Below are 16,898 nucleotides of genomic sequence, written 5' to 3' on the forward strand. Positions count from 1 at the left end.
AATTCGTCAATTCAAAAAAAAAAAAAAAAATCGAACAAAATTCTTTATGACTTCTGCTACGAGTTGGATCAATCTTTTCGATAATCGTGCTGTTAGTATAGTTACCGACTACGATTTTTCGGAATCCAACGAATAAGTATTTACGAAATAATCGAGGACTGGCTGTCACCGTCTTTTCTTTCCCCTTTCTTGAAGAGCGACTATATATTCGGAGAAATTGACGATTCATGGCCAGGTGCTCGTCAATCATAATAAATTCATCACAATTTGTAGGCGAAAGCCGGGAAAATCCGGCCGATTATACAGTTACTCGATAGTATGAAAGGGGGTGACTTCGACTTCGAATCGAATCCATTAGAATTTGAATCGCAAAGCTAAGGCGCTCCTGCGTTCTGACAACCTGACGACATCATCACCTTTGATTCGACGCTTCGACACGCTTTGCTACGTTGGAGGGGGGCGGGGTAGGTGGAGGTGGAGGTTATAGCAGAGCCCAGGTCGACGTAACCGAACCGATCGGCACTCCCGGCAATTCATCGATAATCAAATTTCATCCGGTTATCGATTACACACCCTCGTGACAGCGATACCGGAACGCTTATTTTTTAAAACCCAAGCGACTCAACGATTTATTCCTTTTTTATCTTCGTATCTTTTTTCTCTCTCTCGAACGGCTGACGTTTGCTTGAATCGTTGTCCTCCTGTCATTGTACCCAGCGGCCTTTTGTGATGCGGCTGGGCTGTTGTCACACGAGCCTCACGTGATTCCGGTGAAATTAAATTTCCCAGTAGGATTTCAGTCTGTATGCCGAACGGAGTACGTTTACCAAATTGTGGTTCGTGGACGCGCGAGCCATGATGCATTCTTCAAGGTTTATAGAAACCTTCGAAATCACCTGAACAACCTATCGGCGACATTCGCAAGATAAAGCAGTCCCATAAACATCACCCAAAAGGTTCTTCCGCGGATTCTATAATGTTTATTCATAAGACACTTTGCTCTTAGGAAGATCTCATTAAATCATAAGTTTGTTCTACCTAATTTTAATTTGTGCGAGGAAGACCTCGACATCCTGATCTAATACTATACGTACATTCATTAGCTGTGTTCTGGAAGATATAGGGGAGCTGCGGGAACTCATGTAAACAACATTATTTAAGTGCCTAACGCAATTTCGGTGCGATACGATAAAGAGCTAATTAAAACGACGTCGCATTGCCGCAGATCGTACATTTTCCCAAAGTCCTCCGTATGCGAGGCAAATGTTTGGACCATATTTGAGCGAGTAAAATCGAATATGCGATATGCCGTTTCCTGGCGAGTCAATTCAGTTGGAATATACGTAGGTACTTGGCGAGCACGAAAGTGACACGTTCGCGAGCAAAGAGGAAATTCGTGTATACGAGAGCAAAGATGGCCGAGTCCTGAATGGGCCGTCAGCACAAAACAGCGCGTCCTTCACGTCCCATGGCCATGCACTCCGTCAATTGTAAAGATAGCAGCGCGTCTCTTCTCGCTTCTCGTGGCGAAGAATGATTTTTAATTTTGCAGAAGTACCTCGTTAGCCAGTGCCGTTTGTTGGCAGCACTTTGTGAGAATACCATTAGGCATGTAATTTATGCCGCAGCTTTCGAGCCGTCGCTCGCCCGGATATACATACATAGATACCAACAGCAGCCACAGTCAAAGAGACGTGGAAGCTGATTTTTCATAGGGCGTCTCCGTTTCTGAAAGGAATCCCAGAAGAATGTACAGTCCTGCCGTGCTACGATTATAAGTTTATGACATTGCTGGATATCCTGTAAAGATAGTCACAAGGGCTGGACGGTAACAACTGGGGACCCCCATTTGTTGGGTGGCAAGGAGGGGAGTGGTGGCCGAGAGGCGGCGAAGTAAAGACCTCGTTAAATTGGAGAACAGAAGGCGAAGCCAAGTTGAAAAGCAGCTGGCAGTCCTTCGCGTAGGGAGGTTCGATTAGCTCGGGAGCTCGAGGCTAGGCCTTCCTCTTACACGTCTCTGGGGTCACGAGATTTGATCGTTAGATCAGCCAGAGGCCAGCCAGAACGAAATTAGAAAGCGAGGTAATTGCAGACCATTTGCACGCTACTCGCAGCTGACCGAAATGTTGGCAATGCTGCGCTGAGCCAAAACCCTGCAGTCTTATCCTGAAAATGGTTCGTATTTCCGTGACACGCTGGCTGGTCACTCCCAGAGGACCAGAACAGGACGAGGAAAGGAAACGAGAGAGACTCTCGAGACGAGTAAATTTCACCTAGTCTTGTTTTATAACTGTTACAAAACTAACTCTAGACACTTGTTCTATTACAGCCTCTGCGAACTTTGATTCCGTTCAGACAATAAAAGGTTCTGATATTACTTTTCGGTAGAGCACTAGTCTTGCTGGATATAGCCTTGTATTTTTTCTCTTCTCCTTCTTCTCTTTCGTTCCTTTGTGCCGTGTGACGATAGTTTGGATTGTCGATAGCTGTACACGCGTGGCAAGGAGTGGCAAGGATTTTTCGATGTCTTTAAGGATGTCTAGAGACAAGGTACGATATACGGGTACGAAGAATCTCTTTGACCGCCATGGGCTAGTGAAACACAGTTCATCCACGTACGAATTCTTATCCCCAGAAATTTTAGGGGTCGCTCGGATCCCTTACCGCACCGTGTGGATGTACCTTGATGTCGAGGGATGTAGATAAAAGTTGAGTACCAATTAAATATGCGCCATCGGGAAAAGCGCTGACAGATAGGTTTTCTACGAACATGTCTAACGATTAATTATGTATGCAGTCTGGTATATTTGCTGTCGATCTTTTCACGATGTAAAAGTTTTCTAGATCCATTCAGCCTCCTTTCACTCTACTTTCTTTTTTCCTTTCGTCCTTTTTACTTCACCGAGCTGACGTTTTTTCTAGCTCGCATTGCACTCGGCTTCAAACGTGGAAATTCCGAGTGAAAGACCCATACGTGCCACAGGGAGTGTATCTGCTGTGGTCTAACGAGAACCTACCAAAGTGCAACTAAAAACGAATGGGAAATAAAAAAGTAAAAAGATTTTTAAAACGCAAGCAAGAGTTCACGTCGCCGTGACGGTTTAGCTAATTCCCAGTTATTCCCTGAGCAGATGCTTTCCTGTTTCACGTCGAACTGTTCGTCTGTGATCTGGCAAAAGGAACCACCATAAATTTCCGCAGTCTTCTGTAGAGGCAATGAAGAAGGAACACGACGTGTAGTACATGTATAGGGAGCGAAAGTTTTCTGGATGACTCGCGATAGAGTAATTTTACGGGTGCAAGGACTTGGCTCACAGCATTTAAATTCATAGCGAATCCTGATTGCTCCGTGCCCCATTCGACTGGCTGTGCTTGATTTCGCTGATTCAATTGTTCTTCTGCACGCTCGGCGTCTCAAGGTGGAGTTTCTATCTCCTTTTCTCCGACGGCCTATCGTCCTTCTACTCTACTCTCTCTCTCTCTCTCTCTCACACACACACACACACACACTCACTCTCTCCTTCTCTAATCAAGATACAGACTTTGATGCTGGGTCTTGGTCCACCAATTCGCTCTATCCGACAGCTCGAAAAGTTTCTCTTTTCCCCATCGAAATATTAAGCTTCGATTCTCAAAAAAAAAAAATGTGTCCTCAATCTTCTCAATGACATCCGAGATAATTCGAGCTTGCGATTCGATACTACTGACACAAAGTATACTGTATATGCAGAAAGGAAACAACAATGAGAAATCAAAAAGGCAAACTATCAAAACGAGTGAAAACGAATTCCTCCGTGTGGTTTGGCACGGTAACCATGGTTCCGAAGTACTTCTAACGAACGATTGCTTATTCAAAACGGGACCAGGTTGACCTCGGGCCACACAGAGCTAGTGACTAGGCGAGGCTAACGCGAAAATAATGATCCTTGTAAACCGGAAACCATGCGGTGAGTTGATATCGCTAACATGATCTCACGTGTACGGGCCATCTATCTCCTCGCTATCTCAGAGCATCCAGGACACAGTGGGAGAAGCGAATTAACAAACGAACATACTATATTCAACTAGATTCTCGTTTCTCCAACAAACTTCTCTCGGTTTTCTCTAACTTGTTACAGTCGACGTGACCATATTCGATTTATCCAGTTTTTACGTAAATATCTTTTTATTTACCCGTTCCGCCACAGTCCGCGACCGAATGCGCGTCATACTGATTTACTTAAAGCAAAAAGGATTTAGGCAGAAGCCATGTCAAGAACTAAGTGACCATATTTAAGCACGACTATATATCGATTTGTACATGGACAAAACTTTCTAATGATTTGATTTAATGTCTGAGCTATGATTACCGCACGCATAATCCGTTTCCATTTGAAATTCAGATTGATTTATTATACTACACGTACTGCGACATACATTCAACATCAGTGATATAGTAATTGGATCGAAAGCTGCTGCAGTGAAATTGCATTCGATACGTTTCGTCTATTGATTACCCGTTATACTGACATCGATTACTCGTGGGATTGTATGCGATGGGAACAAAATGCAAGCTAAAGTCATACATCGAGTTTTTGCATATTTCCGAAGAAATTTTGATTTCCAATAAAGTTGCTATTGAGGGACGGAAGAACAGCTGCCGAAAGCAGACGGACGTGGTGTGTCGCATAAAATAGAACTGCATCATTCCGTTTGCACTCCGAAACTGAATTCACTGGGTGAGAATCCGCAACTGCATTCTCGTGTTTCTATCGGACGAATCGAATTTTGTTCCTGTAAATTCCACGGTGTCTTGTTCATTGATCGAATACCATACGATCGCTATGGCCACTTTGAAAACGTCAAAGGAAACGAAGCAAATGATGTTGAATTATTTTTAATAATATGTTTGTAAAAATGATACGACCGCACGTCTGATAGAATAAGATTGAATGTTGTAAGAATAATTTGACCTGTATTATCTGAACGAGTTTTATTTCTCTTATTAACGGAGAATTTCACTTGATTTTTCTTTATCGATTGAAGGTTCCTTCCCCCACGCGTCCTTGGCCAAGATGATCGCGTGAGAGCCCTAGCTACCACTAGTAATACCGTGTCCAGGGACTCGAGGACCCAGGCCGGCTTCCATTGCACGAGCACGTGTTGGATATACACGCGACGAACGTTTAAAAATGTGAAATGTAAGCCGTACTGTGGAAACACGCGAAATTCTGTGACACGCGCCACTTTGGAAACGTTACCCCTTTTAAAAGGCCCGACGAGCAGAGTTCTCATTATCTGATGATAAAAGCCAATTGAAATTCCAATCCCATTAGCCGCATTAATGTTCAGGATCGACTGTTCTTATTAACGAGGAAAATAGGAGGGCTCAGGAGACGGCGATGATAAATACGTTCTACCATGTTACACGTTTGTAGGGCAGCGAAAGGAGAAGTCGATGGGGCGACTTGATCAGTTCGACCGATCCAGAAATTTCTGAAGCTATTTACATGTAAATCCCCAATCGATTGATATCGTGACGTCGGATTACTCCTTTGTTGACGAAAACTCATGTCCCCATTCTCATACTTCTTCTAACGCATTACCCTATATGTATACCCTGCCAAGAAGAGTTTACACGAAGCTTCGTTAACTCCTATCGAGAGGATGAATAATAATAGCTATACTTTTTCCCGTTTCGCCCCAAACTACCGTGCTGCTGCTGGTTCGCCTTGAGCTAACGTTGTGTCTTGTAGCCAGTTCGGAAAAACCGTTTTTTCGTTAGGTGCACGTCCTTTTCTCCCGCTAGGCTATTCATTCGATCGAGCGATATATCCGAATAAACCAAGAGACATCCCCAGAGGATTTTTTATTGTGCGAATTGAATAGGGGAAATAGATAAATTCTGGAATCAAGAAAATAAGCATGCTTCCACAGAGTGATACTATACGCGTCTTTAACATAATCGTACCAGTACAAATTTCGTGTAACGTAAACCCAGTAATGCCAATCTATATTAAGGTGAAAATACATGGTGCGTAAATATCCACCGGAGTAACCTAACGAAAATTGACCATAGGATAGCGCATGGATACCCGAAGTAAGTGCGGCTATAAGTGCATTGTCACTTGCAGGTCCCAGTATCGTAGCATTATGGTACCAGAGGACTATAGGGTTATTATACGTGGTTATTTGCGGACGTGCAGATGGACCAGCCACAGAGAACAGCCGAAGGAAGCACTTAGGCGAGGGCGGATCCGTAATGTGTATTGGTTTTGCGCGTGAGCCCTTAATGAGATTCTCTCGCGTGTTCACTGTATCCACGTTGTATAATCCTTGAATCTAGCTGACGGATGAGCTTTCTCGTTATGCGTCGCAAGTGTTACGTAACGCTGTCGCGACCGTGAAATATTTCAATTTCGCGTGAAATGTTTTTTTTTGTTTTTCTCTGAAACAAACGCGTGCGATTCAACAAGAGCTTGGCAGATTTCATGAAACTTTGTTAAAGAGGACAACTTTTTTTGCCATTGTTTTTCTATTTCTAAGGAAACGTTCAAGCGAATAATGCTCTCCCAGAGTGAAAATGCTTCGCGGCACAAAGAGCTCTGTTAAAGTTCCAATCTTCATGAAATTGACGTCGACGATAGTAGAATTTATCATTCGCGCAGGATCTTCCAGTCGGTGCAGTTGATTCGAGGACTGTCGTGTAATTTTTGTACTCGCGAAACACAGAATAAAAAATTTCGCTTAGCGTACGATGTATCTATCGCGTCGCAGCCACGTGGTCCGAGCTCAGCGAGATTCGCCCAATCGATGTCATCACACATTCCCAGGAATGGACGAAATTCAAGACTTAGAAATTTCATAGCGTATTTCGTTACTCGTCGTCCCCCCTGAAATTTCCTTAAGGAAATCTAAAGCCTTCCCTTCGAGCAATAACAGACAATAATATGAAGCCGTAGTCAGGCTGAGCATCGCTGCTATGTATGTCGAAAGGGGTGTAACTGGATATAGGCTAATCTGGCCCCGACTGGGCTTCCTCCTCTTTTGCATACCCTTTTCCTAGAGTCACAATCTTTCACAAGACGGTATACGTAAAGCACGCTCGTCTCTGCTGATATCGTCTTGCTCACGCAGAATAACAATAGCCCGATTAAACGAAAATGGTAGAGATAGCGATAACGCTTACCAGGTGAACCTGTGGATGCAGGAAATGAGAGGCTGGGATTGGCAGAGGTCGGGAGTCTAAGACTGTTGGTGATACGGGGTGATTTGCGATTGAGAATAACGAATCAGAGAAGTGGGTTTGATCGTTCGATATTCGAGGGGCGACAATTACATAATATTACGCTCCCGATATAAATGCACGGGTCGATTTTGATTCTGCCGAATCCAAACACAAGTATCCTTGATCGTACCGCTACGTTCGAATTAATATTTGTATCCCTCTCTGGCTCCTTACGGATCTTATAATTTCACTCGAATTTCTTCCACGCTCTCTGTCCATCTCGTATTTCTCAATATTTCACGATACTCCTTTTTTACTAACGTAAAATAGCCAGAGGGGCAGGGGTCAGCTTTCGACAACGAGATCTCATTCGAGTTTGAAGCAATTCGTTTGAAAAGGTACTTTTCTAGTCTTCGAGGTATTCTCATGGTTTTTGTCCCACGGACAGGATATACTGGTTTTCCACACTTTTATAGCAGTACAATATGTAGCTTTCATATATATACATAAATGTATATATTCATGCTTGTGTTTCATGGCTGATCGATGTTAAAAGCGAATTGGACAAAGTATTCATTGGATTCGACTTTTACTCTAACGTTTCATATAAATCTTGATGGATAAGGCTTTAGTGCTGCACACTTTTCCACGAGAACTTTCTTCCTATAGGGAGAGATTTAACCAAAGCTCTCTACCATACTCTTTGCTAGTCAGAGAAATTCTACAAATCGATCAAAGTCCTCATGGCTAAATGGAATCGGCCTAGTCTGGTTTCTTCGAGTACGAAGGAATTCTAGAAGAAACGCATCCAGACGATACCCGATCAGTTGATACGAGCCCTCCAGTCCGTCTTGTGTATAGGCCCATTTTTCATTTTCCAAGCAGTTCCTGTATTTCATTCAGGCCGATGACTACTCTTTATCTCACCGGTAAAGCCTTCTTTCTTTTCGAATTCACCTTCAGCCTCATCACTCGAATCCCCAGTTCCACAGGGGTTAATGGCCTTAATAAATACGAGCCATCCAGCCCCCCTTGTCTTCCCCTCGTTTCACCCCACCCACGGAGCTCCTGACATCTTCCGTACGTGGCTTCCTTTTTAATACGCGACGGCCGCCCTGATAATCGTCAGAAAGCAGAATGCCGTCGGTTCGAACGACCCGCAACCGCTTTTCCCTTTAGATTATCCAAAGTCGTTACACTCTTCCGGAACACTATGACGTACGATTGTATCTGTCCCGCATCTCTCACGCCTCATGAAATATCATTCTCGATTAACAAGAAATATAAGTCGGACAGACTACCGAATAGTTTCCTGGTCGTATCTGGAACAGCCACAGTCAAACCGATAGAAATGCAAATTCGTATTGAAATACAAACAGCAATACCTCTGCCCAGCGATGCAGCCAAATAGAGTCACGAGCACAATCATGTACACGACTGGTCTTTCTGTGCTGTATGAAATCCCATGAAAGGCTAATGCGATTGCCTTTACAATTAATACTCGAAATAGAGTTTACAGAATGAGACTTGAAAATTGGAAAAATTATATAGTATAGCTTTTTCTTTTAATGCAAAAAGGTGAACCGATTGCGTGATACATGACGAGAAGTGCAATGCTCTTTAAAGTTGGTGCAACGATTTGATTTTGAGTATCGGGCGGAAATACACAAAGTGCCGAGGACGCTCGAGAAACGATATAATCTGAAACTCAACTCCATTCTCATTGGTCGGAGCGACCATTACCCCAAGCTGCCCGTCGTTAGTGGAAACGCGGCTTGTGCAGCGCCGCGAGCTGTTTAACAATTAGATCGTAACGACCGCTCTAATTCGCCGTCGCGTTTCTTTCAAATCCGGTTGCAATTCAAATCTCCAGCGTCGAGACCGCGACGTCTGTAAATATTATAGTTATAGGTAATTGCGCTATTGTGTCCTGAACACGTGAAATAGCGAAACTGTATCGCGATGCTTTAGAGTGAAAGAACTATTCTTAGGCAGAAGGATCTGGACCGCTTCGATGAGCTCCTGCCATCTCCGAGATGTTGCCAATTCTGAATACATTGATCGCTGGCGGGGGACGCGGTTGTTTATTTTCTGAAATTAAATTGAATTGCCCCATAACTTGCCGGTCTATTAGCCCTGGGGACCAGGCTAGTTTGCTCGTAAATCTCCGGAGTATCGGGGCTTGGGTGGCACTGGTGGGCCTCAGGGTGTGGGGATTCGATTCGCCCCGACAATGCGTCCGGAAGCTCCCAGGAAATACATGGGCGTGGTGCCGAGATAAATGTACTCTTGCATTTGCATACTTACCTCTCGCCCTGATGCCTGAAACCAGCCCAGTTTCACCCTTCCCGTATGGATAACCCATATATGTATGCATAAAATATATTTAAAAAATACATGATAAATATAGGGATTATAAGACAACAAAAAAAGTAACGAAACCTTGGCTATTTGTCTTGCTGCTGCGCCTTGCGTCTTTCTTGTAAATAAAAAAATATGACAAAGAAAAGGAAGAAAGCGAAAGGAAAAATACTTTTTTCAAGCCATACGTTTCTAGACGACATTGATTACGTGATGAGGATGGAAAAAAGTTAAAGAATCGGCACGTGCGTGAGGTTAATACGAAACAAGAATTCCGTGAATGTATTTAGAGTCTTGACCCTTGGACTTGCGTAACCGGCCCGTATCGAGTTTGTGCTACGTTACAGAGGAAAAATAGTAAGTTGTATTATTTTTAAAAAAATTGTAGAAAAGTTTTCGATTCTCACAATCAGAAGTCCTGTTGTTCTAGTAAAACCGCATTAGTCAGAACTTTGAAGACTTTGCGCCACTAAACGGATTAGCTTTTCCATTTGGCGAGCATCCTCATTGACAAGAAGACTCATTACATGATTCTCTTAAAGTTTCACAAGAAAACTGTCTTTAAATGTCAGAGGTAACCGGCTGCGGATTAGAGACGATTGGAAAATTATACCTAGAAACTGACTGGGTAACGCGAAAGGCGAGAATCTTTTAGCCGAAAATGCTTGTAACGCAGAATTGTGCTGTGAAAGCCGATAAGTCAAATTTCACGGAAACTTCATTCTTCCCGCCGTAAGAAACAGACGAACACGACAAAGTTTTTGCCTCTATAAAAGGACGGTGCAATACTTTCATCCGAAACGTAGATAGCCTGCAGTTATGGAAACAAGAAAAGCATATTTACGCTCCCGTCGGATACGTGATTGTCGCTTATGCGGGTCAATTCCATAGAGCATCGCCTACTGTAAACACCTATAATTATCATATTTATTCCTTGATAAGACGCTGCTATATGTACATTCGTACTTCTCTTGATTTTCCACTGTGTTATTATCTTATGGCAGATGAGTTACGTCATCGCGTCAGATAGTTTCAACTCTCTACTATCACTGCCGTTCGCACTAATACTAGTGTCCCCTCGTGACTGTATTCACGGAGCTCGTAATTTAGCTGAAAAGGACGAAAGGTTACGTTAATCCTCTGGTGAAATTCAAGGCTGGCTCAAGATAACGACAAAGGACAACAGACAGGAGACAGAATAGTAAAGGCTGAAGGCTGAATACCGAATACACCCACGCCTTAGGGTCAACATATTTCCTTTATTTTCACATCGGACAAACTACTGAGAGACGCTCGGGCTTGAAGGTCCACGCGTTACATCAGTACCGAGAATTGATCTTGAATGTCTACGATAAAGTTTATCAGGCGAAAAATTTGACTAAGGTGAATGGCCATCACTCTGGCCATGGGACAGGGCCATCCACTCTAATTCAATTATCACTAATTAATATTTACATCGCACGCGTATTCGGAAATTGGCGTAAGAAATTTGGTGCACACCGAGTTACGCCTTCGATTTTATAAACACTTAGTAACTACAATGGGATTCATAATATTTCGCAAATAGAAACTGTCAGAGTTCATTGTCTCCATGGTATGGTCTCATCATAACATGTGCTTGAGTTTGAACCATTTGTCTAGGGCGTTGTCACTCGATGACTTCATACAAGGACCAGGCTTAACTGGTTTGGGCATTATTAACCCCTTGACTTATGATATCGAATGAGACTCCTGATAAGGAATTCGGGACCAAACATAGAAATAACGACTCGGACTTGTGGGTGTGTTTATGAAGCGAGTGACTTTCCTTGCTGATTATGGCATGCACGGTCATAACTTCAATCGTCGATCAGAAGGGGTTTAGATTATAAATTTCATTGATTTGAATAAGCAGCTCAATTATTTCCTCGAATAAAGTGTCCTCGTTAGATTCAATCAACATGTCGTAGTATATTTCTCGCTCGTTCAAGAAATAATCCATTATACTGATTTTTCGCTTAGCGCACATGGCTGGTAGAAAGTAGCTGGCAATGAACATCCCGTGAGCCATGTGCTTGTGGTAATCCTCTTTAAAAGTTTCGAGTGAATATTTCTTTAAATCAATGGCGAAATTATGATCGTCGCGCAGATAGCCGAGCAGAGCATCGTGGTAGGCTTTGAAGATATCGTCAAATCGTTCGGTGCGATCTTTCTTAAATGTGGAGACGTAGAGCAAAGTGGAAACGTCGATTGCCGGTGAGCTATGTTTTACTTGAGCAAAGTCTATAAGGGTCGCTTCTATCCGATCGCCGGTCCTCTTGAAGAGAACGTTGTTTTTGGTAAAATCGCCATGGCACAGGACTGCTATCGAATCGTCGTAGACAGTGCTCGTTTCACTGGCTCGTTTTATTATCCGACCGAGATCGCTTTCCATTTTCTTCCAATAAGCAGGATCGTTGTTAACTCTCAAGCCGTACATACCGATAACTCTTTTAATAAAATATTCAATGGATTCAAAGAACCGTTGATGATTTTCATCGGAACCACCTTGTCGTAGGTTTTTGAGAATTTCAAAATATTGTTCAGGTTGGCTCTCTTTCAGAATGTATCCGCGAGCATGAAATCTTCCCAACTCTTTCATCGCTGCCAAAACGTACTCCAAATTTAATCGCGATCCTGGCACAATCTTAAAACCACGTTTCTCGATATTTTCTACCGCAATGACAGCATTGCACAGAGGCTCGTTGGACGCGTATATGCATTTAGGTATGTTTTCGTAGTACCTGACAAATTTCCTGTAGAACACAATCTCGTTGTGAAATAAATCGTCACAATTGATGAGCGCCCGTAACTCTGCCACGATCGGTGGTGTCTTAATAACCAGATCTATTTGCTTGTCGCCCAATGTGCCGTGAACGAAATAAACGCTGGATGCGTAAAAAGCTGCCTTTGGGCTAGACATTTGCCAGGAGTACGAAGTGCTTTCCTCATTGTATTTCTCAAGTGCTTTTTCCACGCTTGGAAGTACTTCCTTTCTAATCCACAAGGCTCTTTCGTCGTTGGCCACACTCATTTCGAAATTTGGCTTCTAACGATTCTTCAGATTTTTCCCTGGCTCTGTTGAATCGGACGGATCTTCTTTTATATTGCAACTCTCCTCAGTGGTAATGACATCGGTGCATCTTGTGGGTTTTCTTGAGTTTTGTAGAATACTAATTTAAATTGCACTTGCGTGATATGCCTTCTTAACATTGCAAGCATTCACAGTGAGCTGCGACGAAGTGTATCGAGATACTGACTAGTTCATTGCACGACCATCTCTCTACTGCAAGTCGTACGCCTTGCGAATACGCCTTGTATTTATGAAAGTGCTCTATTGACATTTACCAGATATCGTGAAGTACCCGTCATTCAATATGACTACGTTTAACACGGCAATCTTCAACCGGTTTACTTATCACTGATCTAAAGGAATAGATAAATCACAGACATTTTCACTCGTAAGGAATATTTGGGATTGGTCAATTCTCTCATATCGGTATTAACTAATCCAGTTTAAAGCCGTCGTGCAACCGTAGCTTATGATTACTAGTAGTTGGCAACAATGAGGTACTGGGTATGGGAAACGGGGAAAATGCAATTCATCCTGTATGTATATATTAGACGGATGATTACGCAATGTTTGTAAGGCGGAAGAGACGATTGGTGACACGACTCTGCATTCTGCAAGCGATGCTACGGACGATCATCGGTCAGAAATAACTCAACGTTGATTCGGTTGATAGGTTTTAAAAATTTTTTTCTTTACAAGCAACAGTGACATTGCAGTCGCCAGCACTTTGAAAACGTGAATTACGCTTCTTCCTCTTGCTCGTTGTCGATGACAAATAAACATTACGCGCAATACCATGCCAGCGTCACAATTCACTGGAATTGAATTTCAATTTACATTCATCATATCTGAGTTATAGTATCGTCGATTTCTTTTTTTATTGTCCGCATGCATTTTATTTTCCTATAGTGAAGAATTTTTGTGAAACAATTAATGGTATCGCTTTTTTTTATTGAAGTTGTAAAATTTCTAAAAGAGTTTTTCTCATCTTTATTTCTGTTTTTCCAAAGAAATTATTTCCTTGCTCAGTGAGTATGGAAGGAAGTAGGTAGGGCTGTCTAGGTAGAAGCACTGGAAAACAATCCCTCGTCCACTTACGAAGATTGCGGAAATTCCAAAAAAAAAAAGCCACGAGTGCCGTCTACGATCTAGAAACGCAAGCGGCGCAAAATCGTCTTCTTGGCTCGCAAGGATGAAATTAACTGAATTGGCTGCGCACGAGTGGCCTTCTCGTCACAGGGAATGGGTGAGGGTACCTCGAGAAACCGAGAGATGCTTCAGACTCGTTTCGGATACAGACGAAAATACAGGGAGCCTCCGGCTCCATAAATTCATTTCTCATCTTTTATCTTGTATTTTCTTATTTCGAATCTCTCTCTCTCTCTCTCTCTCTCTCTTGCTCTCTCTCTCTCTCGCTCTCTCGCCATCTCATATCATTTCTTTTTCTACCGATCAATCCCTCTTGCCCCTTCGTTCGCTTTCTCTTGCGCTCACAAGTGTATGTAATTAAGATAGTCATCCTTTGGACCCAATAAAAGAACGCAAAAGTTACCTGCGACTATAGAAACCTTATGACCCCTTTTTGTGACCAGAATCTAGCCAAGAACCAAAGCTTCTGTCCAAAGCCTGAATCAGTGCAGTTAGATCAGAATCGAAAGTTCATCGTTCTGCGGATTTCTCATGAAAAGCATTGGTGAGAAATCCCGAGACTCAAAGTTACACGGAACAGTCTTTGGATGCACAAAGGCTTACCTTTTATTTCCCTACATTCGAGCCAAAAGCGTCGATGGAATTCTTTGAGATTTAATTTAATTCATGATGGCGTCCTTGGCCACCACGACTTTTCATGTCGTGGAGATATATCATGAAAACTTGAAGGAAACTCCATCGGCCACGAAAGTTGTCGCATTACTTTGCATTTTTCATATTTTGGTCAACGTACGAGTTTCGTTTAGTAAGTCAACCAGCCTTCCTTTTATACAACCTTTCTCATTGAAAATGTGGGTCATGCGAAACGTAGAGCACGAAAAAAAATCGCGCGCGCCTCGAGTGCTTCCAAATACGCTTGTCCTCTCGAAATTTCTTCATTTGAGCGGCCGAATCCTGTTAACTCGGCGTCATTATACTGCGGATTCCTAGTTCGACTTTACAGAACCTCGTGTACCTTTCGCCCTCATGTATACGTTTTCTTCGTAACTTGAGTGACTGTAAAAATCACTCTTATTGCGGTACCACTTGAATTTATTTTCTGGGTAGATATTCACAATTTTGGTATCTTATCGTCTTTGCGGCGTTATATATATAATATAAAAATTTACTTTAAGACGAGTAACGACTAAAACGCAATAAATCAATGCTAGACTCTCTGCTAAGGTTGCCTGCTTGAAATTTCACAAGAATTGCAAGAAGTTACGCCACGTACTCGGTTATCCAGAGGAGCGTGAGGATGAAAAGCAATTGTCCAATTCAGGATTTGGAAACGTCCGGCACAGTCGGAAAGACTAATGATTCTTATTCGAATTCATACATCATAGCGGGAACTCTATCGAAAGTTAGCCAGAGCAGTCCAATGGAGAGGAGCAATCTAGCCGTAACGCGAAACGACAGTTCCTGCCATAATAAAGTAGTCTTTCGAAAACCATGAACAGCGATTAATTTGTGATTCCCTGATGATGGAAAGAGGCAGGGTGGCAAGGGGAGGGAGGTGTGGGGAAAAGGTCAAAGTTAGTCAACGAGTGAAGGAGTAACTGAGTAGTAAGCAAGGAGAAAACTTTTGAAAAGTTGTAAAAGCTCGATAAATCTTAGTCAATAAAGCTAGTGAAAATAGGAAATGTAGGGTATCCGAAATGGTTGCTGACACTACCAAAAGACAACACCAGAAGCTTCTCAGCTGATTTGCCTCGAATCGTCAGGTGTAAGGACCTTACATTGCATTAGATTGTCTCACTTGTATTTTCCCAATAAATTACATAGATTTTAGGCAATTGAAATTCTTGTTGGTTATATAGTATATTTATGTTCAAAGATATTTTTATCTTCGTCGTATCAAACCATTACAATCTAGGAATAACAACCCTATTTACTTACAGAGACTAATCAGAATCTTCCCGATTAGTAGATGAATATTTAACGAAAATTAAAGATATTTTAAAGAAAAATTTTTACGTGCAGTGACACAGTTCTCATTAACTGCGACAAGCGGCATTCCTGTTTACGATTTTAGCACAAAACACGCCTAATCCATTATAGTCTATCTGTATGCATTTGGTAAATGTACTCGAAGCAAATAATTTTCCACTGAGTGCAATAAATCAAAGACGCAGTCATGCACTAGTCGCCAAATTTTTCAGTAATCTCTGGAGCATTGGGCGAAGACGAAGATAAGATAACTGACTTATTACTGTACCCACGTGTACAGTATCGCCTCAGTGTAAAAGCCACAGAGGCAAAAACGCATTTGCTCAAAAATAAACAGATTTAATCGTTTGCATACAAAAGACAGACAAGTACTATCAGTTTTCTATCTAAAATTATCAGTTCATATCGCCCTGGCTTATAAAATGTTGATTGTTCCCACTCATATAATTCTCCTGCAGCTCGGTACTTTTCTAACAAGCGAGTTACCCGCTATAAAGCGCTTCTCCGAGTAATGCTCGGATCGCAAGTGATCACGATGACTAGTCAGTTTGTCAAGACCCACTTTAATAATCTCAATTTACTTGTGACTTGCCATTGAACAAAAACAGTTGACAGAGGCCCGAATTATCACGATTTTTAAGTACACAGACACCACAGATAACTAACGTATGTACGTCGATATTACGAGTGACAAAGAACAGTTTCGAATTTAACCAGGCGAAACTGTCACTTTCAAGTGCGCGTAGGATACAGATGACCAATGTATCTATGTCGATATACCGAGTGACGAACAAGAGTTTCGAACTTAACCAGGCGAAACTGTGCCGAGCACAGGTAGTGTAAAACCGGGCAGAGAAACGAGATGCCGAAGACAAAGCGTGAACATTCCGAAGCAGCTTACAAACGTAAACTATGCGTCTGTTGACGCTTAGTCGGGTCCAAGTGGCACTCAAGCACCTGGGAAGCAAGTGCGAGAAGTCCTCTTTGCATAAGAATTGCGACTAATACCCAGACTCAAAGTTAAACTGTCGTTAGGTTAATGAGTCCTCGGAAATAGGAGCTTTGTTTCGTTAACTCGGTAGCAGTGAGCTAGAACCCAGC

General features: G+C 42.4%; 2 protein-coding genes across 6 annotated transcripts in view; one reads left to right on the forward strand and one right to left on the reverse strand.

Annotated features, from left to right (window-relative positions):
• LOC107273700 (zwei Ig domain protein zig-8) overlaps positions 1 to 16,898 on the forward strand; it is a 148,379-nt gene that overhangs the window by 78,981 nt on the left and 52,500 nt on the right. The gene's annotated exons all lie outside the window — the stretch shown is intronic.
• LOC107273699 lies at positions 10,808 to 12,895 on the reverse strand. Its single transcript, XM_015752155.2, has one exon. The coding sequence runs from the start codon at positions 12,618 to 12,620 to the stop codon at positions 11,418 to 11,420; it is 1,203 nt and encodes a 400-aa protein (XP_015607641.1). The 5' UTR covers positions 12,621 to 12,895; the 3' UTR covers positions 10,808 to 11,417.

Source organism: Cephus cinctus, unplaced genomic scaffold, assembly GCF_000341935.2.
Source record: "Cephus cinctus unplaced genomic scaffold, Ccin1 Ccin1_scaffold1796, whole genome shotgun sequence".
NCBI lineage: Eukaryota > Metazoa > Arthropoda > Insecta > Hymenoptera > Cephidae > Cephus > Cephus cinctus.

Excerpts from the sequence above, each read along its gene's own strand:
- LOC107273699 (XM_015752155.2), bottom strand. The coding sequence starts at position 12,620 with ATGAGTGTGGCCAACGACGAAAGAGCCTTGTGGATTAGAAAGGAAGTA.